Here is a 24,249-nt window from a genome sequence, read left to right on the forward strand (position 1 = left end):
AACATTTCTCTGGCCACTAGGTGGCGTTGCGACGAAACTGTGCATGCACCCTCAGTTCCTGACTGGCATCACAAGTACCAAGTGTCGTGTCAATAGGCCAAAGTTTGACGAAGATACAGCCTAAAATCCGTTTTTTTGCGCTCTACGTAAAATTCGTTAAGGAGGTATATGACAACGGATTGCTGTATCAAAATTCTTTTGATAACTTTTTGCCATGAGTGTCTCAAGATGATACATACCAATTTTCGTGGAAATCGGACAAAAGCTCTAGGACGAGTTCGAAAAAGTAGGTTTTTTAAACAATTCAAAATGGCGGAAAAATTTAATGACGGAAAATGACGTCATAGGGTCCAATCGAATTGTCTTGAGCCAAGGAATCAGAAGAACCAAGAATTTTGTTTCTGGGACTTACGGATCAGAAGTTATAACCAAAAACATAAGTGCAACTTTGGACTGTTGGTGGCGCTAGCGGGTTAGAGATAGAGACTCCAAATTTGCTGTGGGGACACATTGGACTGTCCTCTATCAGTGTGCCAAATTTCATAACTTTCCTATGTACGGTTCTATGGGCTGCCATAGACCGCAATGGCGGAAGAAGAACCAGAATAATAATTATTATAATAGGAAAACTAACAAATACAATAGGGTTCTACGCCCCTTCGGGGCTTGACCCCTAAATATAGCTGCAAGCAGCGATACCGGGGTCAAGCCAAACATGGCAAAAAATGATTCATACGTGATGACTTTCATGATTTAAAATCTAAGTTTGCATTAGTTTTATGAAAAAATAGCATTTTTTGTATCTTGAGACCACTAGGTGGCGCTGTGCCAAAACAATATATGGTGTCTCAGGTCATGACTGTGATGACACATACCAAATTTGGTGTAAATACAATAAAGAGATGCAGAGATATAGCCTTAAATAACTTGACCACTAGGGGGCACTAACCAAACAATAAATTGTGACTCAGGTCTTGATTGTGATGACACCCACCAAATTTGGTGTAAATACAATAAAGAGATGCAGAGATATAGCCTTAAATAACTTGACCACTAGGGGGCACTGACCAAAAAATAAATTGTGACTCAGGTCTTGATTGTGATGACACCCACCAAATTTGGTGTAAATACGATAAAGAGATGCAGAGATATAGCTTCAAATCTTTTGACCACTAGGGGGCACCGGAAAGTTTACAAGTCCTCCCAGAACATGTTGCTGATGAACCATACCAAGTTTCATAACAATACGTAATTGCGTTTCTGAAATACTTGAACTTAAAGAAAAATTCAAAATGGCCGACACACAAAATGGCCGACCAAAAACCATTTGGTATCGTTTGACTCGGCATGCCTCAAGAAATCTAACAAGACCAGTCTCATAATTTTACATTCAAGTTTGCAGTAGTTATAAGCAAAAATAGACATTTTTTATATCTCGTGACCAGTAGGGGGCAGTGTGACGAAATGGTGCATGCACCCTCAGGTCATCACTGTTATGACATATACCAAGTCTCATATTAATACACAAAAGTTTTGCGAAGATACAGGCTCAAACACATTTTGGCGTGCTCGCCCTCGCATTCTTTGATGCGTTATAAGACAACAAATAGGTCTACCGAAAAGCTTTTGATAACTTTTTGTCTAGAGTGTCTCTAGATGATGCATACCAAAAATCTAGCCAATCACACGAGCGCTCTAGGAGGAGTTCGAAAAAGTAGGTGTTCAATATAATTCAAAATGGCCGACAGGAAGTAGGTTTGACTCAGACATATTTGGTACAGTCGGACTCAGCATGAGCCAAGGAATCAATAGAGTGAAGTCTTATGTCATAGTGGCAATTTAATCAAATGATATAAAGATTTTAAACAATTTATTTACATATCCTGACCACTAGGTGGCGCCGTCCTAAAGATTTATAAGTGCGCTCAGAACATGTCACTGATGAACCATGCCAAATTTCGTAGCGATACGCCATTCTGTTTGTGAAATATTGAACTTAATGAGAAAATTCAAAATGGCCGACACCCAAAATGGCCGACCGAAAACCGTTTGGTATCGTTTGACTCGGCATGCCTCAAGGAATCTAACAAGACCACCTTCATGATTTTAGACTGAAGTTTGAAGTAGTTATAAGCGAAAATAGGCATTTTTCGAATCTCGTGACCACTAGGTGGCGCTGTGACGAAACGTTGCAGGCACCCTCAGGTCATGACTGTTATGACATATACCAAGTTTCGTGTCGATACAATAAAGTTTTGCGAAGATAAGGCCTCACGTCCGTTTTGGCGTGCTCGCCGCCATATATGTTGTCAATTTATATGAGAACGCATTGGTCTATCAAAAAGCTTTTGATAACTTTTTGTCATGGGTGTCTCTAGATGCTACATACCAAAGGACATGCAAATCAGACAAACGGTCTAGGAGGAGTTCGAAAAAGTAGGTTTTACGAAAAATTCAAAATGGCGGAAAGATGTGCATGACACAAATGACATCAATGTGTGCATTTGAATCATCATGAGCCAAGGATTCAGGGGAAACAAGAATTTAGTTTCTAGGACTCACGGGTCAGAAGTTGTGAGCATGAACATAAGTGCATATTTGGACTGTTGGTGGCGCTAGAGGGTTTGAGTCAGACACACCAATGTTGCTATAGTAACTTCTGAGACTGTCCTCTACATGTGTGCCAAATTTCATAACTTTCCTATGTACGGTTCTATGGGCTGCCATTGACTTTTGGGTGGAAGAACGAGGAACAAGAATAACAATAATAATAAATATAGCTGCAAGCAGCGATACCGGGGTCAAGCCAAACATGGCAAAAAATGATTCATACATGATGACTGTCATGATTTAAGATCTAAGTTTGCATTAGTTTTATGAAAAAAATAGCAATTTTTTCGTATCTTGAGACCACTAGGTGGCGCTGTGCCGAAACAATAGATGGTGCTTCAGGTCATGACTGTGATGACACATACAAAATTTAGTGTAAATACGATAAAGCGATACAGAGATATAGCCTTAAATGACTTGACCACTAGGAGGCACTGACCAAACAATAAATTGTGACTCAGGTCTTGATTGTGATGACACCCACCAAATTTGGTGTATATACGATAAAGAGATGCAGAGATATAGCTTCAAATTTCTTGACCACTAGGGGGCGCCGAAAAGTTTACAAGCCCTCTCAGAACATGTTGCTGATGAACCATACCTAGTTTCATAACAATACGCAATTGCGTTTATGAAATACTTGAACTTAAAGAAAAAATTCAAAATGGCCGACACACAAAATGGCCGACCAAAAACCATGTGGTATCGTTTGACTCTGCATGCCTCACGAAATCTAACAAGACCAGTCTCATAATTTTACATTCAAGTTTGGAGTAGTTATAAGCAAAAATAGACATTTTTTATATCTCGTGACCAGTAGGGGGCAGTGTGACGAAATGGTGCATGCACCCTCAGGTCATCACTGTTATGACATATACCAAATCTCATATTAATACGCAAACGTTTTGCGAAGATACAGGCTCAAACACATTTTGGCGTGCTCGCCCTCGCATTCTTTGATGCGTTATACGACAACGGATAGGTCTACCGAAAAGCTTTTGATAACTTTTTGTCTGGAGTGTCTCTAGATGATGCATACCAAAAATCAAGCCAATCACACGAGCGCTCTAGGAGGAGTTCGAAAAAGTAGGTGTTCAATATAATTCAAAATGGCTGACAGGAAGTAGGTTTGACTCAGACATATTTGGTACAGTCGGACTCAGCATGAGCCAAAGAATCAATAGAGTGAAGTCTTATGTCATAGTGGCAATTTAATCAAATGCTATAAAGATTTTAAACAATTACTTTACATATCCTGACCACTAGGTGGCGCCGTCCTAAAGATTTACAGGTGCGCTCAGAACATGTCACCGATTAACCATGCCAAATTTCGTATTGATACGTCATTCTGTTTGTGAAATACTGAACTTAATGAGAAAATTCAAAATGGCCGACACCCAAAATGGCCGACCGAAAACCGTTTGGTATCGTTTGACTCGGCATGCCTCAAGGTATTTAACAAGACCACCTTCATGATTTTAGACTCAAGTTTGAAGTAGTTAAAAGCGAAAATAGGCATTTTTCGAAACTCGTGACCACTAGGTGGCGCTGTGACGAAACGTTGCAGGCACCCTCAGGTCATGACTGTTATGACATATACCAAGTTTCGTGTCGATACACATAAGTTTTGCGAAGATACGGCCTCACGTCCGTTTTGGCGTGCTCGCCGCCGTATATGTTGTCACGGTATACGAGAACGCATTGGTCTATCAAAAAGCTTTTGATAACTTTTTGTCAGGGGTGTCTCTAGATGCTAGATACCAAAGGACATGCAAATCGGACAAACGCTCTAGGAGGAGTTCGAAAAAGTAGGTTTTACGGAAAATTCAAAATGGCGGAAAGATGTGCATGACACAAATGACATCAATGTGTGCATTTGAATCATCATGAAACAAGGATTCAGAGGAAACAAGAATTTAGTTTCTAGGACTCACGGGTCAGAAGTTATGAGCATGAACATAAATGGATTTTTGGACTGTTGGTGGCGCTAGAGGGTTTGAGTCAGACACACCAATGTTGCTATAGTAACTTCTGAGACTGTCCTCTACATGTGTGCCAAATTTCATAACTTTCCTACGTACGGTTCTATGGGCTGCCATTGACTTCAATGGCGGAAGAGGAAACATAATAATAAATATAGCTGCAAGCAGCAATGCCGGGGTCAAGCCAAAAAGGGCACAGAAGAAGGTAAACTTGAGTCCGGATGAGCAGTTTAAAAAACCTAGCAAAACCTCCTGATTTCAGACAAATTAATATAACAGTAATCAGCAAAAAAGCTGTGTTCTTATTCAGTGAAATCTCTCCCTCACGTCTTGAGGAGCATTGACAACTAGAACACTGAAGGAAATGTGAGTGGTGCTTGCAGTGGTAATACTCAGCTCACAAAATGTTACTGTGGTGTTAATGAGTCAAAAGAGCCCACCCCCATGTCTCTACGCTGTTCTGATGAAGAGATATAGCTCTTGCAAAAACAGTTGATAAGGTATTCTCATTGGTTGCTAGACAGTAAATTGACATCCACCAGTGATTATAATCCAAGCCATGAAATGAATAATCCATGATGACTTGTGGTTTTAGATGTGTTGTTGCAGTAATTTTAGGCAAAATTTTCAATTTTCTATCTCAAAACCACTAGGTGGCGCTGTGACAAAATTGTGCATGCAACTTCAGGTCATGATTACGTTACATCGAGCTAGTTTTATGACTATACACTTTAGTTTAGTGAAGAAACAGTTGTATGACCATAGGGCTGGCTTGATATCACAGGTTTTGTTCAATTATAACGCCAACTAGTGGTGCAAGCAAGCAATTTTTTTTGTGTAGCCTCAGACTGTGGTCGTACATCAGCGTATCAAATCTGGTGAAAAAATCTCTTTTCGTTGCGAAGTTATAACCATTTATGTGTAAAAAATACAAAATTTAAAAGGTAATTTTTTGTTTTTTGCATTTTTCGGTCATTTCTGATGAAAATTTTAATATAACGCCAATAGAACTTTTTGTTCAGAAGGTAAGGTTAGTTTCTTCCTATGGTGTTTTTGAGTCGATCAGAATTACGGTCGCGGAGATATTCGCGCGTGTTTTTTAAGCGCTATTTTGCCGCACAGGGTTAACCGTAAGGCGAATCCTGGCATGTTAGGTATCGTTGGACTCGGCAACTATTCAAAACTCCAAGGAAACAAGTCCCTTGTAAATATGATGATCATAGCCAAAGTTATAGGCCTATAAACATTCGTCTGGCCACTAGGTGGCGCTGCAACGAAACTGTGCATGCTCCCTCAGTTCCTGACTGGCATCTCAAATACCAAGATTTGTGTCAATAGGCCTAAGTTTGGAGAAGATACAGCCTAAAATCTGTTTTTTTGCGCTCTATGTAAAATTTGTTGACGCGCTATACGACAACGGATTGGTTTATCGAAATTCTTTTAATAACTTTTTGCCTTGAGTGTCTCTAGATGCTGCATACCAATTTTCGTGGAAATCGGGGAAAAGCTCTAGGACGAGTTCGCAAAAGTAGGTTTTACGAATAATTCAAAATGGCGAAAAAATTTCATGACGGAAAATGATGTCATAGGGTCCAATCGAATCGTCTTGAGCCAAGGAATCAGAAGAAGCAAGAATTTTGTTTCTAGGGCTTACAGATCAGAAGTTATAAGCAAAAACATAAGTCCAACTTTGGACTGTTGGTGGCGCTAGTGGGTTAGACATAGAGACTCCAAATTTGCTGTGTGGACACATTGGAGTGTCCTTTATCAGTATGCCAAATTTCATAACTTTCCTACGTACGGTTCTATGGGCTGCCATAGACCGCAATGGCGGAAGAAGAATAACTAATAATAAATATAGCTGCAAGCAGCGATACCGGGGTCAAGCCAAAAAGGGCACAGAAGAAGGTAAACTTGAGTCCGGATGAGCAGTTTAAAAAACCTAGCAAAACCTCCTAATTTCAGACAAATTAATATAACAGTAATCAGCAAAAAAGCTGTGTTCTTATTCAGTGAAATCTCTCCCTCACGTCTTGAGGAGCATTGACAATTAGAACACTGAAGGAAATGTGAGTGGTGCTTGCAGTGGTAATACTCAGCTCACAAAATGTTACTGTGGTGTTAATGAGTCGAAAGAGCCCACCCCCATGTCTCTACGCTGTTCTGATGAAGAGATATAGCTCTTGCAAAAACAGTTGATAAGGTATTCTCATTGGTTTGCTAGACAGTAAATTGACATCCACCAGTGATTATAATCCAAGCCATGAAATGAATAATCCATGATGACTTATGGTTTTAGATGTGTTTGTTGCAGTAGTTTTAGGCAAAAATTACCATTTTCTATCTCAAAACCACTAGGTGGCGCTGTGACAAAATTGTGCATGCAACTTCAGGTCATGATTACGTTACATCGAGCTAGTTTTATGACTATACACTTTAGTTTAGTGAAGAAACAGTTGTATGACCATAGGGCTGGCTTGATATCACAGGTTTTGTTCAATTATAACGCCAACTAATGGTGCAAGCAAGCAATTTTTTTTGTGTAGCCTCAGACTGTGGTCATACATCAGCGTATCAAATCTGTTGAAAAAATCTCTTTTCGTTGCGAAGTTATAACCATTTATGTGTAAAAAATACAAAATTTAAAGGTAATTTTTCGTTTTTTGCATTTTTCGGCCATTTCTGATGAAAATTTTAATATAACGTCAATAGAACTTTTTGTTCAGAAGGTAAGGTTAGTTTCTTCCTATGGTGTTTTTGAGTCGATCAGAATTACGCTCACGGAGATATTCGCGCATGTTTTTAAAGCGTTATTTTGCCACACAGGGTTAACCGTAAGGCGAATCCTGGCATGTTTGGTATCGTTGGACTCGGCAACTATTCAAAACTCCAAGGAAACAAGTCCCTTGTAAATACGATGATCATAGCCAAAGTTATAGGCCTATAAAACAGTCGTCTGGCCACTAGGTGGCGCTGCAACGAAACTGTGCATGCTCCCTCAGTTCCTGACTGGCATCTCAATTACCAAGATTTGTGTCAATAGGCCTAAGTTTGGCGACGATACAGCCTAAAATCTGTTTTTTTGCGCTCTATGTAAAATTCGTTGACGCGCTATACGACAACGGATTGGTTTATCGAAATTCTTTTAATAACTTTTTGCCTTGAGTGTCTCTAGATGCTGCATACCAATTTTCGTGGAAATCGGGCAAAAGCTCTAGGACGAGTTCGCAAAAGTAGGTTTTACGAATAATTCAAAATGGCGGAAAAATTTTCATGACGGAAAATGACGTCATAGGGTCCAATCGAATCGTCTTGAGCCAGGGAATCAGAGGAAACAAGAATTTTATTTCTAGGACTTACGGATCAGAAGTTATAAGCAAAAACATAAGTGCAACTTTGGACTGTTGGTGGCGCTAGCGGGTTAGAGATAGAGACTCCAAAATTGCTGTGGGGACACATTGGACTGTCCTCTATCAGTGTGCCAAATTTCATAACTTTCCTACGTATGGTTCTATGGGCTGCCATAGACCGCAATGGCGGAAGAAGAATAACTAATAATAATAATTATTATAAAAAGAAAACTAACAAATACAATAGGGTTCTACGCCCCTTCGGGGCTTGACCCCTAATAATTATTATTATTATAAAAAGAAAACTAACGGATACAATAGGGGTCTTCGCCCCTTCGGGGCTTGACCCCTAATAAGAAAACTAACAATAACAATAGGGTTCTACGCCCCTTCGGGGCTTGACCCCTAATAATAAGAAAACTAACAATAACAATAGGGTTCTACGCCCCTTCGGGGCTTGACCCCTAAATATAGCTGCAAGCAGCGATACCGGGGTCAAGCCAAACATGGCAAAAAATGATTCATACGTGATGACTGTCATGATTTAAGATCTAAGTTTGCAAAGTTTTATGAAAAAATAACATTTTTTGTATCTTGAGACCACTAGGTGGCGCTTTGCCGAAACAATAGATGGTGACTCAGGTCTTGATTGTGATGACACCCACCAAATTTGGTGTAAATACAATAAAGAGATGCAGAGATATAGCCTTAAATGACTTGACCACTAGGGGGCACTGACCAAAAAATAAATTGTGACTCAGGTCTTGATTGTGATGACAAACACCAAATTTGGTGTAAATACGATAAAGAGATGCAGAGATATAGCTTCAAATCTCTTGACCACTAGGGGGCACCGGAAAGTTTACAAGTCCTCCCAGAACATGTTGCTGATGAACCATACCAAGTTTCATAACAATACGCAATTGCGTTTCTGAAATACTTGAACTTAAAGAAAAATTCAAAATGGCCGACACACAAAATGGCCGACCAAAACCATTTTGTATAGTTTGAATCGCCATGTCTCACGAAATCTAACAAGACCAGTCTCATAATTTTACATTCAAATTTGCAGTAGTTATAAGCAAAAATAGACATTTTGTATATCTCGTGACCAGTAGGGGGCAGTGTGACGAAATGGTACATGCACCCTTACGTCATCACTGTTATGATATATACCAAGTCTCATATTAATACACAAAAGTTTTGCGAAGATACAGGCTCAAACACATTTTGGCGTGCTCGCCCTCGCATTCTTTGATGCGTTATACGACAACGGATAGGTCTACCGAAAAGCTTTTGATAACTTTTTATCTGGAGTGTCTCTAGATGATGCCTACCAAAAATCAAGCCAATCAAACGAGCGCTCTAGGAGGAGTTCGAAAACGTAGGTGTTCAATATAATTCAAAATGGCCGACAGGAAGTAGGTTTGACTCAGACATATTTGGTACAGTAGGACTCAGCACGAGCCAAGGAATCAATAGAGTGAAGTCTCATGTCAGTGTGGCAATTTAATCAAATGAAATAAAGATTTTAAACAATTTCTTTACATATCCTGACCACTAGGTGGCGGCGTCCTAAAGATTTATATGTGCGCTCAGAACATGTCTCTGATGAACCATGCCAAATTTCGTAGCGATACGCCATTCTGTTTGTGAAATACTGAACTTAATGGGAAAATTCAAAATGGCCGACACCCAAAATGGCCGACCGAAAACCGTTTGATATCGTTTGACTCGGCATGCCTCAAGGAATCTAACAAGACCAACTTCATGATTTTAGACTCAAGTTTGAAGTAGTTATAAGCAAAAATAGGCATTTTTTGAATCTCGTGACCACTAGGTGGCGCTGTGACGAAATGTTGCAGGCACCCTCTGGTCATGACTGTAATGACATATACCAATTTTCGTGTCGATACACCAAAGTGTTGCGAAGATACGGCCTCACGTCCGTTTTGGCGTGCTCGCCGCCGTATATGTTGTCACGGTATACGAGAACGCATTGGTCTATCAAAAAGCTTTTGATAACTTTTTGTCAGGGGTGTCTCTAGATGCTAGATACCAAAGGACATGCAAATCGGACAAACGCTCTAGGAGGAGTTCGAAAAAGTAGGTTTTACGGAAAATTCAAAATGGCGGAAAGATGTGCATGACACAAATGACATCAATGTGTGCATTTGAATCATCATGAGCCAAGGATTCAGAGGAAACAAGAATTTAGTTTCTAGGACTCACGGGTCAGAAGTTATGAGCATGAACATAAGTGGATTTTTGGACTGTTGGTGGCGCTAGAGGGTTTGAGTCAGACACACCAAAGTTGCTATAGTAACTTCTGAGACTGTCCTCTACATGTGTGCCAAATTTCATAACTTTCCTACGTACGGTTCTATGGGCTGCCATTGACTTCAATGGCGGAAGAACAAGAAACTGAATAATAATAATAAGAAAACTAACAGATACAATAGGTGTCTACGCCACTTCGTGGCTTGACCCCTAATAATAATAATAATAATAATAAGAAAACTAACAATAACAATAGGGTTCTACGCCCCTTCGGGGCTTGACCCCTAATAATAATAAGAAAACTAACAATAACAATAGGGTTCTACGCCCCTTCGGGGCTTGACCCCTAATAATAATAAGAAAACTAACAATAACAATAGGGTTCTACGCCCCTTCGGGGCTTGACCCCTAATAATAAGAAAACTAACAGATACAATAGGGGTCTTCGCCCATTCTGGGCTTGACCCCTAATAAAAAAATATATAGACTCAGTGACCAATATAGCCACCCTTCTTTTCAATAACAGTCACAAGCCTTCCATACACGGATTCAGTCAGTTTCTTGATCTGGTCTGAACCAACATTTTGTGCAGACGCAACCACAGCCTCCCAGACACTGTTCAGAGAGGTGTACGGTTTACCTTCACTGTAAATGTCCTGCTTAAGAAGGCCTCAAAAGTTCTCAATAGGGTTTAAGTCAGGTGAAGAAGGGGGCCATGGCATTAGTTTTTCATCTCTAAGGCCTTTACTGGCCAGTCATGCAGCGGAGCACTTGTGATGCATGTGATAGAGCGCCGTCCTACAAAATAATCAGTCTTCTTGAAAGATGCAAACCCCCTCCTGCACCACTGCTTGAAGAAAGTGTCCTCCACATTACAGGCAGGCAGGCACAGACAGGTATTGTTAAAGATGAGCTTGTTGGACCTTTTTGGGTTGAAAATGGAAATAAAAAACAACTCTCAGACCTACTGCCAATTTTTAGAAGACACTTTCTTCAAGCAGTGGTGCAGGAGGGAATCTGCGTCTTTCAATAGGACTTTTTTGTGCGGGACAGCGCTTCAGCACATGCATCGAAGTGCTCAACTGAGTGGCTGGCCAGTAAAGGCCTTAAAGGTGAAAAACTAATGACATGGCCCCTTCTTCACCTGACTTAAACCCTATTGAGACCTTTTGATCCCTTCTTAAGCAGGACATTTACAGTGAAGGTAAACAGTACACCTCTCTGAACAGTGTCTGGGAGGATGTGGTTGTGGCTGCACAAAATGTTGGTTCAGACCAGATCAAGAAACTGACTGAATCCGTGAATGGAAGGCTTGTGACTGTTATCGATAAGAAGGGTGGCTATATTGGTCACTGAGTCTATATATTTTTTTATTTTTTATTGTTTTATTATTATATTTTTTGTAAATGTAGAGTTTGTTTATTATTCTCACTTTAACAGGTGAAAAAAACAAGTGAGACGGTAAAATCTTTGTTTTTCATTTAGTTGCCTAATAATTCTGCACACTAATAGTTGCCTAATAATGATGTACATAGAAATATTCTCTTAAGAAAGCCAAAATTTCACTTTTCTACTTAAATGTTCAGGTTTGAGGGTTTGTTAACATTTTGAATTGACCAAGAGCACTCAGTGTTTCCCACAGGATTTTGAGAGACTGTGGTGGTGATGATGTCACCCGCTAATTAGCATATATGTGACGTCATCATGTCGTGTTTGCGTTTGATCTAGTGTTGGCACCTAAAAATGTTTCACTTCAACTCTTTGATCTGGATCTGTATTTGATCTGTATTACGTATCAAATTATATTTTAAGCCGAATTAAGCGGTTTTAAATAGCGAAATAAAAATGTAAATGGGAATCATGAAAATTCTATTTGTGGGGGCCAGTGTTGATTCTGTGGTGGGCCACCACAAATAAATCAATGTATGGGAAACACTGGCACTGTAGTTGTACAATAACAGAAGTAATCCTCAAAAATACAACTTGCCTAATAATTCTGCACTCCCTGTAGGTGCCCTTTAAGGTCTACACATTTGAAAGTTCCTAATCCAAACCGGTTGCATTTTATTCTGTATATCTATAAGTACATATATAATTCATCTATAATTAAAGCATTCTTATGGACGTATGGACAGACAGAATGGACGTTGTGGCACCGTTAGCCTCTTTCACAGAAATTTCTGTAAATTACCATAAATTGACCAAAACTAATTTACCAGTAAATACAAAATGTGCTGTTCACACATGCAGTGACATTCCGTCTTTTTACCAGTAAGATATCATTCACACATCAGTATCAAAATACCGGTAAACTCGGAGAGAAAGCGGAGTTACCTGTGGCGCACAGCGAGCTCAATGTTGTATTTGTAAACAATGGCGGGATATGACTCCATATCCACGGACCGTATTTTGTTGTTTTCACATCTGTGGTCAAACGCTGACGGTCGCAAAGTTGCGTCTTAGACAACAGTACTGTGTGCACATTAGGCTTCACAGAGGGTGTGCTAAGGACATCTGCAATTCGGCAAATAGATGGTAAGCTTTGGTGAAGAAATGTGGATGTTAACTTCAGGTGTGCTCAACTTTTAAGCAGCGTGGGTGTGAAAACATTTGTAAACAGTCCGGGGTAAACGCATCATCTGTATCAAAAATTTATTATTGGCCCGAAGATGTCAGAGCTGTCTGACCTCGTCCGTTCTAAATGCCGGTAATCTATATTTTTTGTTCACACATAGCGCTTACCGGTAAATTACTGGTAATCTTACAACATCTCTTATGTGGAGTTCACACCAGCCGCGGTAAAGGCGGCAAAAACACGCTATTCGTAGTTGGACGCTTGAACATTTTCAGTTTACACGCTTCATTCGCACATGAAACATGTGAAATTCTAGTCAATCGAGACATTCACGTGGAAATTTGCGTGATAGGAGGGGCTTCAGCGACTCTGCTCGCTCCCTGTAATCACGTCACTACTAGAGAAAGCTCCTGATTGGTTAACGCGGTGCGAAAATACGGCAAAGTTCAGATTTTTCAAGTTGCACGGTTCCTGCAACAACAAACAATTTGCGCATTCGCGCGTACTGCGCTGCATGATGTCTATTCGCGTCTTTGCATTGACTTAACATGTAAATCATTCGCACTTGCCACCTCTTCCGCGTCTGGTGTGAATGCCACATTACTGGTAAATTGGCAGCACTGATTTACGAGAAAAGTTCTGTTCACATATAACCTGTTAACTGCAATTTACCAGTAAAGACTGTATGTGTGAAAGGGACTATTGAAACCAATGGCATTAGTTTTGATGGGACTATCTGTTACATTAATGCATTTGGCAGATGCATTTATCCAAAGGGACTTTACACCACATTCAAATACACATTTTTGGAATCGAACCCAGAGCCTTTGCGAAGCCACTGCGATGCTTTACCAAGTGAGCTACAGGACTTCAATGTTTGCCTGAACAACTTTGCCAATGGCAAAGTACAATGACAGGTGTCGACAGGTGTAGTTCTGCGGCTCATTAGAGTCGACGACCGCACACCTGCAAGGGTCACCGAGATTACCTCTGTAGCCTGCCGACCTCAGCGAGTTCACAGGATTACAACCCTAATCAGGTCAATTGTTTTGCATGCACTTAAAACCCAAAGGCAAGATGACCTTCCTAGTGTGAAAATCCTATACAAATTCTTATCTCCTCCCTCTCTCACTTGCTCGAGATCGATAGAGCACTTCGGTCTCTCGGTTTCAGAGTGCACAGCTTTAACAGACAACTCCCCTCCTTTCCCTGTACCGGCCGTCCCTAAGGGTTTCTTGTCAGAATCACTCCGTGTACTGAGCACAGCAGAGTTGGAACAGCCTAAAGTAAGGTCAGACTAGCATTAGCTGGGAGACAGAAGAGAATGTTTTATTTACTTAAAGCAATTGCATATGCAGTCAGCTTTAGGTATAAATAATACTCAATTTTCTCAAGATATACAACCAAGGATGCTCTAAATGGTTGCCAGGGTATGGCTATGATGTTGCTAAGGTTTTTCCAAGTGGTTCTCAACATGCAGCTACGTGGTTGCTAGTTGGCCTAAATCAAATAATCCCATTCCGATATGAGTTAAGTCTTTTTTTGTGTAAATCTAGAGAATTTTAGATCTGTCTGTAGGTCAGAGGCATCATTCGTGTACATAGCACAAGCAGTATGTAATGCATTATGTAATAGATGCTTGCCTTGTTACTTAAGTCAATGAGGCATTTCATACATAGCTCACAGTATCTGCTCTTCTGCCAATCTGTCATTGATTTCGAAAACTCCCCACTCAATAGTTCTTGGTAACATTTATTCACGACACTATTACTTCGGAGAAAAGGATGAGTTTATTCCCTCAACACTATTCCTTCATGAGGAAGAAAAGGTCACAATAACAATAGATTCACTGTGGATGAGGTAAGAAGCACAGATCTCTCTAGGGCTGTCACAATGATTAAATAATCGTCTATCGCCGAATTCAGATCACCACAATGATTGCACATCTTTCTAAAAAACACAAGGGGGAGCTGCACATACGTGTTATGGTATTAATATTTACTGCCATGTAAACCTTACAACATATTTAATTTAAATAATCACAACAATGTGTGAAACTAATTTCAAACAAAGAAAAAAAAATGTATGAGACTTAAATGTCAAACCAATAAAACAGCCAATTAATCTTTACAATTGTCACAATTTATTAGACAATTAAACGTCAGCCAAATTTCAGTATCGTGACAGCCCTACTCGAGAGAAGAGTTTTACATCTTAAATATCCATGCAACACTTCTCAAATACAATACGGAAAGCACAAATGACATATCATCAAATGAGGCAATTCAACATGATCTCATGGGAATGCTTATGCATTTTATGATTATATGGCTAATTTTTTATATGGCTAATTTGTATCGCACAAGTGAATCGCATAAAACCATATGATTGTAAAAAAACAATAATAGTACCGCACACCTAACCCCCCCCCCCACCCTAAATACAATGTCATGGGGCGAAGGCTAATCATACAAAAAAGCCACCTTTATCTCCAGTCAAAGCTGAAGTGTTCATTTTTGTTAAAAAAATTATTTATATCTATCAGCACCAATCAGAACAAAAAGAAAAATCTTCATAGGAAACTGACAAACACACTACATTCATGAACAAATCATGGCCTACGAAAACCAGTCTAAACACCCATCCTATGGATTCAGATCAGTGGATGCTACCTTGGTTACCAACATCCAGTGCAAATGAAACCCTTCTAGGACAAAACATTGAGGTCATCCGACTTTTCCTTTAACACTGTACCGTGTGTGTATTTGTCAGGAGAATCCCTGATGGTTCATCATCACTGTACTAAGACAACATTCCCAGCATACCATCTGCAATAGTGCCCTAATCAAAGGGGGGGTGGGCCAAATGCCAACCTCACGCTCGGGTTTCAGTACGCAGCCTGCGCATGTGTGCTGTGTGACTGCAATCTCTGAGCTTTTCTTCCTGTGAAACAACATTTGTTTCTTTGGCTCTCAGGTGATCTTGTGCTCCCTATAGACCTGTGTTTTCACAGAATCAAAGGCTCTTATAAATAAACTGAGAATGCAAAAACAAAGAACATGTGTAATGTTGACGAAATCTTCATGCATGACATGACCACTTAGGATGAGATACTGTAACACTAACTGAATTTGAGTTTCTTGTATTCATTATTACAATTATTAATCCACAGAGAAGGCATGCAGGGATTTGTCAGTAGCAGTTGTGGTTAGCGTTGTTCAAACCAAAAAACTACTATACCAACGCACTAGACCTCATGATATAATGATGCTGGGTTGGTCAGGATGCTCAAATAATGTTTGTATATCAAAGTTTTAGAGTTACATTGTTTACAGTTTGCTAAAAAATCGTATTAAAAAAAGGCATAAAGTTGACTTTGTACATTAACTTTGGTTTCACATCAGATACGTGTTTAACGATTTGCGCGAGTAGATTACATAGAAAGTCAATGCAAAGACACGATCAGACGGGTCCTCGTGTGGGGCGATGCGAATGACACGATATGGGCGGCGCGTTTGCCGTAAAAACACACGATATTCGCCTCAAAATATTCAACTTGTGCGAAAAATTTGCATGACACGAAGTTAAATCCCGCAAGTAATCTAGAGCAAGTAACGCAATGCCCCGCGTTTGGTGTGTACGTCGCATAAGGCCATGTGTCCATCAAAGCATTCAGACGCGGCTAAGGCAAGGTTTGTTGATATGATACTTCTGTTGTGTTTATCAGTTGTTGTACAATTCGTCGGTTGGTGTTTCAGACTAGATGGGAAACAGCTACGACCTAAATCTCCTGAGATGTTTGGTTTAGGGTTAGATTTTGGGGTAGAATCAAAACAGCGGTTCTGTCTACATGAGATACAGTTACATCCTAAATCCCGTGAAACGCTGGGATTAAGGTTATGTTTGGGGGTAAGATTAGGATAAAACACAGCTTATCCGGCGAGATTTCTTACGATTTTTGCCGTTACTGTATCCCTTCTAGCCACAAACCCAGTTGGTTTGTCCCTTCTCCACTGTGATTGGATGGCGGAGTGAAAAGTGTCATTTGTCATTTCATTTCAAAAGGTTCTGTATGTGAACTAGGGTGGCCCTTATAATGGGTCAATTTTTTTTTGAAAAATGTTTAACTCTCACCCCCTAAATGTGTTGGGATATCAATAAAAACACACTGTGCAAAATTCTGAATTGTACAATATCTAGAGGTTGCTCAAAGCCTTTGAACATTTCCGAAATCACATACTTTTGCAAAAACTGTACTATTTAAAAACGCACAACATACATAAAACTTGCTTCTTGGAGGGTAACTTTGTTCCAGTTATTTCAGTCTCTTCTGATCTGAGTAACCATATAGCGGACTTGCTCAGCCATTGTCTCAGTGTATATTGTCTATTGTGCTTCATTCACATTGTGAATGTGAACAATACCTTTTTAATATGCCTTATGAATTTGCAGACCAGCATGTCTGTGGTCAGCTCAGCTTATGTTACCTTGACCAGCTCTATGAATCATGTCTCAGTGGGCACCATGACTCACTGCTTAATATAACCAGCATGTTAAAAACCCATATGCTGATCTGATAACACCTAATGTACACTAAACACAATCATAATTTACATGCATAAGACATATTCATCAGTCTGTATAGATTCATATGCTTTTAATAAAAGCATCTGCCAAATGCAAAAATGTAACATCAGCTCACTAGTTACTTTTCTCTAACAGTGCAGTAATAATGAACATAAGGCCTAAGCTCCAGGTCAAAGTCATACATCATCTTTTCAATAGACTCAAAGATTCACCATCTTTTCAACAGACAAGCTCAGCACATCAACACACTACAGACCCTCCGGCAAGAATTCTTTAAGTCATCTCACTTTTCAAAGGAAGGGGATTTCACACAAAAAGGCTTTTCTTTCCCTCCTTTTCTAAACAGAATATCATCTAAACTTATGGGCATTTCCAAATTTCCAATATAATCTATCAGCTTTAAGAACGTCTGTGTCTTCTTTACACAAACTAAAGCCAGAAGTCATCCTGAACCCCTGTCTGGTATGTGACAAAATATGAAAAGCATATTGCAACAAGTATCCAAGCCAAGGTTTTCTTGAAAAATACTTACTGGTGGAGTTTCCTTGCATTTGTATAATGCATTTTGATTCTTTGCTGGTCTCCCTTGAGTTGAAGGGCCGTACTCTTACGGCCACTTTCACTGAGCCAGACATGGTCGAAGCTGTTGTGTTTCAATCCCACAGAAAGATTTCCTACAAAGACACAATTTTTTTTTGTTCAGCGTCAGAACTAAAGGTAAACACAGGTCACAGGTATGATTTATATGATATCCATAGACCGATTCTCTAAATCCATTGAGAAATCAAGACGTGCCCTTCAAAATGATCAGGGTCGAATAGCATTATTTAGCAGTGAAACTGGAGGGCTGTTCCGAGCTATGCAGCATTTTAACGAAATTAATAATGAAATAAAAATTTTATAAAAAATATGTTTTATTAGAAACATGCATTAGTAACTAGTGCGCAATAACAATAACAAGGATTATATTTAGAAAATAAAAGCATGTCAATTTTACAGTCTCTCATGTTTGGCATGTTTTTATGACATCACTCTGCACTCATCAGATTTGGCTCAGGTAAACTAAACGTTATTGGCTATGTTAAAAGGGGGAGGAGCCACTCATTACGCCCGACTTCCTGTTTCAGTAGAAATTACGTTAAGGCACTAGATTTATTACTCCATATTAGCATAGCTGAGGTATCATGCACAATATTTACACTTCTAAAAACACAGTCGCACCACAAAAACACTGAAAATTAACAAGTAGTATAAAACAACTTTTGGCCCAGGAGGACCAAGAAAAAACATTTCCCTCACGCATGTAAAATCTTAATGTCCAATTAAAACCTATTTAACACAAGCGTCTGTTGGGACAAGCAATAAAAAATCGATCGTGTAAATAAAGAGAAGTGATTTGAAGTATCAGTGATATCTGGTACCGTTAGATGGTTTCTTCACAGACTCATAAACATGGCTGCCACTGGCATGCAGTTGCAGGGCTGGGCCTACATCACAGGCTCAGTGGACTCAGTATTATTAAACACATTTTTTTGACTAACTGACACATAACAGTGATGACGTACCGACATACATGGTCTGACACATAACAACGTCAGACTGTCTTTTAAATTTTTACATAAGCATGCATCACTTGTAGGCGTGCGATTGGTTGCCTATTTAACTTGTTTTAATCGAAAGGTTGTGGATTAAAACCCAATTTGACTTTTTATTATTTTAAATTTTAAATATTTTTATTCAATATGAACAGATGAATAGCATGATACCAAAAGAGGATGTTTTCATCTTTGCCCTTGTAGTCATTCATTGCATTAAGCATACGCCCATGAAATACAATCTGCCTGACTATCGATGGAGAAAAACACAAGCACATCTAACTGTTACTTCATGAAAAGGAATTTGTTTTTATGCTTCTCATCTCTAAAGAATTTTGTGGGACAATAATATGTAATGATACCGACTTTGCTGTCTGTTTAAGTGTTAATAACACGGGTTATGATATTGATGCACTGCCATCATATATCCGGCGTTGCTATAGCTGCACTCTCATTATAATTTTTTTCGCAAACATTAAAAATAATATAAAAGAGTAAATAAACGTTTATTTAACGTTACTGTAAATCATTTCAGTCAGGTGTTAACGTTACATTGTGACCTTATGTTACATCCGACGTCTCCTATGAACTCGCTGACATGCTTTGCATAGCCCCCATACCGTTTGAATCATTTTGTCAATATTCATATTGTATGTGTAAATATGATAATTCATTATTACTTACGTAATAACACGATAAGTAAGATAGGGAGCTAAGGATGAGTAAATAAATATCCCGTAAATATCCATTCACAAAGGCTACTTCGCGGAAGCTCAAACCCGAAACCCAAACGTACGAGTAAGATGATTATTTCAGCGGAAATAAAAGACCGCACTTACCTCTATGTGTGCACGCGCAGAGAGGACGAGAACACCATAGAAATTCTGCACGATGCGAAATCTCCGATGCCGTCTACTACCAGCAGAAATAATCAGAAACGATTGACGGCTAAGTTCGTAATAGTTCCCTTTTTGCTATATACACCCATTATAGCTGCGTTTCATTGTCCTCCGGGCGTCTCGCAGCGCTTAGTAAGCTCGCAGTTCTGTTTTATTTTACTTGTATCGTTACACGGCTCCTCTACCAGGCTTAGGATGTGGATGAATGCCCTGATTTACTGAAATGATTACGTCAACTGCCCTGTCAACATCGTGAATGACAGCCGGTCTGACCAATGAGATTACAGTAATGCATGAGCAATGCGTTACTTAGCCAATGAGAATATCGGGAAATGTAATGTGGGATGGATATCGGTGACGTAACACTGCAGGGTCGCTTACGTTGCGTGCCATTTCGCTGTGGTGTGGCACCGTCAAACACAAAACTAAAGGGCGCCGCCTAGCAGGATTGTTTAAATAAGCGGTAATATAATTAAAAAATAAATCTTTAAAATGTGATATCATTTTTAAATCCTAAATTGCTCACTATAATAAACTTTTAATGTTCTTAAAATACAGTTACAACTATTATCTGTAAAAATAATTTCAAAACAGACTGATGATGTCATCAAACTAATTTTGTAAATGATACTAAGCACCTCAAAATAATCATTAATTTCAGAAATGTGAGGCAGAAGTATTTAATTGTTAAACATTAAACTATATTTATGTGATTAAGTAAGCTAATTTACCCAAAGCCAGTATGCTTGAAAAGAAGTTCAACAGCTATTGTGTGTGCATTACCATTTATTACAGTTCAAAGACCTGGGTCCAAAAAACCTTGTAGCAAAGGAAGCACATACCTGTACAGTAAAACCTTTTCAAACGTCACTGAAAAACATTTCATTTCCACTCAAGTTGAACAACCGGGGTTAATATTAATAACAAGAGTTGATGGATCTTTTTAATCCGAAATCAATTTTGGTGAACACAGAAAAAAACATGGTGTACTGGCATTTGTATGACAATCATGATACAACACAACTTCACATTCTCTCTCAATCGATCCTTGGTTTTAGGCTCCAATTAGGAAAAAAGCTTATATAGGAGGTCATACACAAGATATACTGCATTACTCCCAATCTGATGCTCCTCCAACATATTTCCAAACAATCCAAACCAGCATGTTTTACATTTTCTACATTTAGGACAATCTAGAGCTTTGAATCTGAAATACTTTCTTCTTTGTGTTTAAAGGCAGGACTGGAAATGTGAACTACAGTATGTCTACAGCTAATGTTTTGTGATGATACTGAATGTTCAAATGGAATAGGGGTATTGACAATTTAACAATTTTCTTCCAAATAACACACAAACATAAAATGGATCCCATCCCTCAATGTTTTCCATTTAAAAAGACCCATTTAATTCCAGCAAAACAAACAATTTGAATATATTAAATTTTTCTAACTGTAAAACTGCCTTTTCGCCATGGTATGAACAAATTCAAAAATCAAATCCAAATCAAAATGTTTCAAAAAAGTCTAAACTTTATTATGTTTCAATTTAGAACCACAAGCCTTTCAGACAGAGGTTCAATGAAGAAGATAAAGAGAGGCAAAACAATTTAGGTAACGTCGTATTTTTTCCCATTCAATTCAGTTCACTTCCAGCGTGGTAAAACATTTCAACTGATGGCAAGCTTGGTTCACTGAGAAAAACGTCCACTTTGCTTCCCTCTCATCCAGGCTTGGATTCGCTCTTTCAGCTCTGGGACTGCAGAAAGAGAAAGAATATAACATTACAGTCTGTCAACCACCAAAGTGTCACACATGTGGCTAGAGTACGATTACAAATGTCTATCTATTATGTTTTGTATAAGCACATATGTGAATCTGTTTGGTACCTGGCTCCAGCATGCTCTCATTTAGAGGCTGTCTATTGAAAGGATCTGTGGGAGAGTTCAGGAGGTGTCGCAGGATGATGGATCGGTCCATGATGTTGCCAGAGGGCAGCTGCACGGGGTCCGTCATGAGAGTGTCCATCAGTGGATCTATCATACAGGTAGGACGTCATTGTTATTGAATGATCAACAGTGCATTTATGTGTGGCTGGTTAAAGGGCTCATATGATGTTGCTAAACAAAACATTACTTTGTGTATTTGGTGTAATGCACAAATTTCCACATTGTTGCTCCTCTCTATGCCCCGCCTTTCTGAAACATGTCAATTTTTACAAAGCTCATAGTTTTGAAAAGCACTGTGAGGCTATCCAGTGCTTTGTGATTGGCCGAATACCTCAAGATAGTGATGGAAATTTAAAAATTAAATGTCAAAGAAATAAAACAGACAATGAATTGCCATAATTTATTAAACAATTAACCATCCGCCAAATTTCATATTCATGCCATAATAGCGACTTTACTGATCTTCTATATGCACAAAAACTTCTAACACTCCAACGTCAAAGATAAACATGAAGTCGCATCATATGACCCCTTTAAATCAGAACATGGTTTAGACCAAAATCATTTAAACTTTATAGCATTTGACACCTTTAAATATTTCTTAGTGTGACACGATATTTATAGATAATGTGAATTTAACAGAATAGACTGTATTTAAAATTATACAATTCTAGTTATAAATTTTAGTTCGTGTTCCCTAGTAATCAAACCCATATATTTGGAATTGCAGGTACATTGCCTTATCAACTGAACCACATGAAGCATTTACTGTTTTGGATCTAATCTTTCTAGAAAGTACCAAAGACACACTTCACTTGACTTATGATACCCACCTTTAAACTCATCTGGGGCGTCGCTGTAATCCATCTCAGACTGAGAATTACGGGCGACGATCTCCTCTACCTTCTCAGACAGAAGTTTGAATTTCTCAATAGCAATGGTGGATTTTATGCCCGCCTTTCTCATTTTGGAAATGACCTCTTCAAAGAGCTCCCTGCTGTATGAGCGCTGAATATGAGCAAACAAACATGAAATGTGAGAGGGGAAATATGCAAAGCTGACCAAATGAACAGCAATGTTAGAAATTATTAAGAGATAGTTCACCCAAAAATGAAAATTTGGTCATCATTTACTCTCCCTCGTATTGTTCTGAACCTGTATTAGTTTCATTCTTCTGTTGAACACTAAAGAAGGTATTTTGATAAATGATGGTAACCACACAGTTGAAGGTACCCACTGATTTTCTTTCTTTCTTTTTTTAAATGCCATGCCAACTACTAAGGCTATATATATTTATGGAGAGAATAAAGTCTAATTATATAAAGTAAGACTAGAAAAGATGACAGACTGACTTCCAAAGCAGTAAAAACAAAAGCTATGAAAGTTGATAGGTATTGTCAACTGTGTGCTTACCATTATTTATTAAAGGTGTAGTGTGAAATTTGTAGAAGGATCTCTTGACAGAAATTCAAAATAATATACAAAACTAAATTATCAGGGGTGTATAAAGACCTTTCATAATGAACCGTTATGTGTTTATTGCCTTAGAATGAGACGTTTTTATCTACATACACCGGGGGTCCCCTTACATGGAAGTCACCATTTTGTGCAGCCATGTTTCTACAGAAGCCCTTAACAGACAAACTTTTTTACTAAGTTGTCTCCAACGCTGACATGTTTGTCGGGTGGCGACTACAGTAGCTTCTCTATGTGTTTCAAAAGCAAGACGTGAGCAGTGGACGGAGCTGTTGGTTGCAATTTACAACCTCACCACTAGATGCCACTAAAATTTACACACTGCACCTTTTAAATATCTTTTTGTGTTCAAAAGAAGAAAGAAACTCATACAAGTTTAGAACAACATGAAGGTTAGTTTTTTATTTTTGGGTAAACTATCCCTTTAAGGGACCAAATTTCCTTCTTAGAAATACTTATTAGTGCTTATTTTCATCCCCATATTTTGTTTTTATGTATATATATTTTATACTTTTATTCCATTTTTCATTCATCTTCCCACCCCTGATCGAGTTATAATCTTGGTGAGTGACTACAGACCTGGTCATCTGCAATGGCTTTTGCAAATCGAGCACAGTCCAGCTGCAGGTAGATATCAGTGAGCTGATCCAGGAGCTTCTTTGGCTCAAAACCGTACTTTTCTGGGTTTTCAACCTTCAAGTCTCGACATTTAGGCCCACACAGCTGCTGAAGGTTATAGTTCAACATGGCAGCCAGACGAGGGCCTAGTTCCTGTTGAATGCAACGGCGGATGCGTCAGCCATCATATTAGAAACTAAATTAATTTATGTTCACAAATACCCACAGAAACCGGATACGCTTTGGTTTATTAATGTCAGCAGAACGATCTTTCTCGCACCTCCTCTGAATAAACTCAAAGTTCTGACCCTGGCAGCAGCTCAATTTTCCCT

The 24,249-nt window shown here is 39.0% G+C and overlaps 2 protein-coding genes across 14 annotated transcripts in view; both read right to left on the reverse strand.

Annotated features, from left to right (window-relative positions):
* Positions 1-20,112, reverse strand: part of kif1b (kinesin family member 1B) — a 120,911-nt gene extending 100,799 nt beyond the window's left edge. For 6 of the 12 annotated variants that reach the window (XM_073875378.1, XM_073875376.1, XM_073875375.1 and 3 more), the window contains exons 1-2: positions 19,819-20,105; positions 17,917-18,058 (exon numbers count right to left, since the gene is read on the reverse strand). In XM_073875378.1, coding sequence (XP_073731479.1) covers positions 17,917-18,019 — 103 coding nt within the window. In that variant the 5' untranslated portion in view covers positions 18,020-18,058; positions 19,819-20,105. Of the gene's footprint in view, positions 1-17,916; positions 18,059-19,663; positions 19,775-19,818 lie in introns of those variants that run through there. The other 6 variants (XM_073875371.1, XM_073875373.1, XM_073875377.1 and 3 more) reach the window with 3 other exon arrangements.
* A 534-nt stretch (positions 20,113-20,646) lies between these two features.
* The window catches only part of ube4b (ubiquitination factor E4B, UFD2 homolog (S. cerevisiae)), a 29,194-nt gene continuing 25,591 nt past the window's right edge, over positions 20,647-24,249 (reverse strand). For both annotated transcript variants that reach the window (XM_073875381.1, XM_073875382.1), the window contains 4 exons: positions 23,879-24,070; positions 22,657-22,831; positions 21,764-21,910; positions 20,647-21,633 (listed from right to left, as the gene is read on the reverse strand). In XM_073875381.1, coding sequence (XP_073731482.1) covers positions 21,566-21,633; positions 21,764-21,910; positions 22,657-22,831; positions 23,879-24,070 — 582 coding nt within the window. In that variant the 3' untranslated portion in view covers positions 20,647-21,565. The remainder of the gene's footprint in view (positions 21,634-21,763; positions 21,911-22,656; positions 22,832-23,878; positions 24,071-24,249) is intronic.

This window comes from Misgurnus anguillicaudatus, chromosome 13, assembly GCF_027580225.2.
Source record: "Misgurnus anguillicaudatus chromosome 13, ASM2758022v2, whole genome shotgun sequence".
NCBI lineage: Eukaryota > Metazoa > Chordata > Actinopteri > Cypriniformes > Cobitidae > Misgurnus > Misgurnus anguillicaudatus.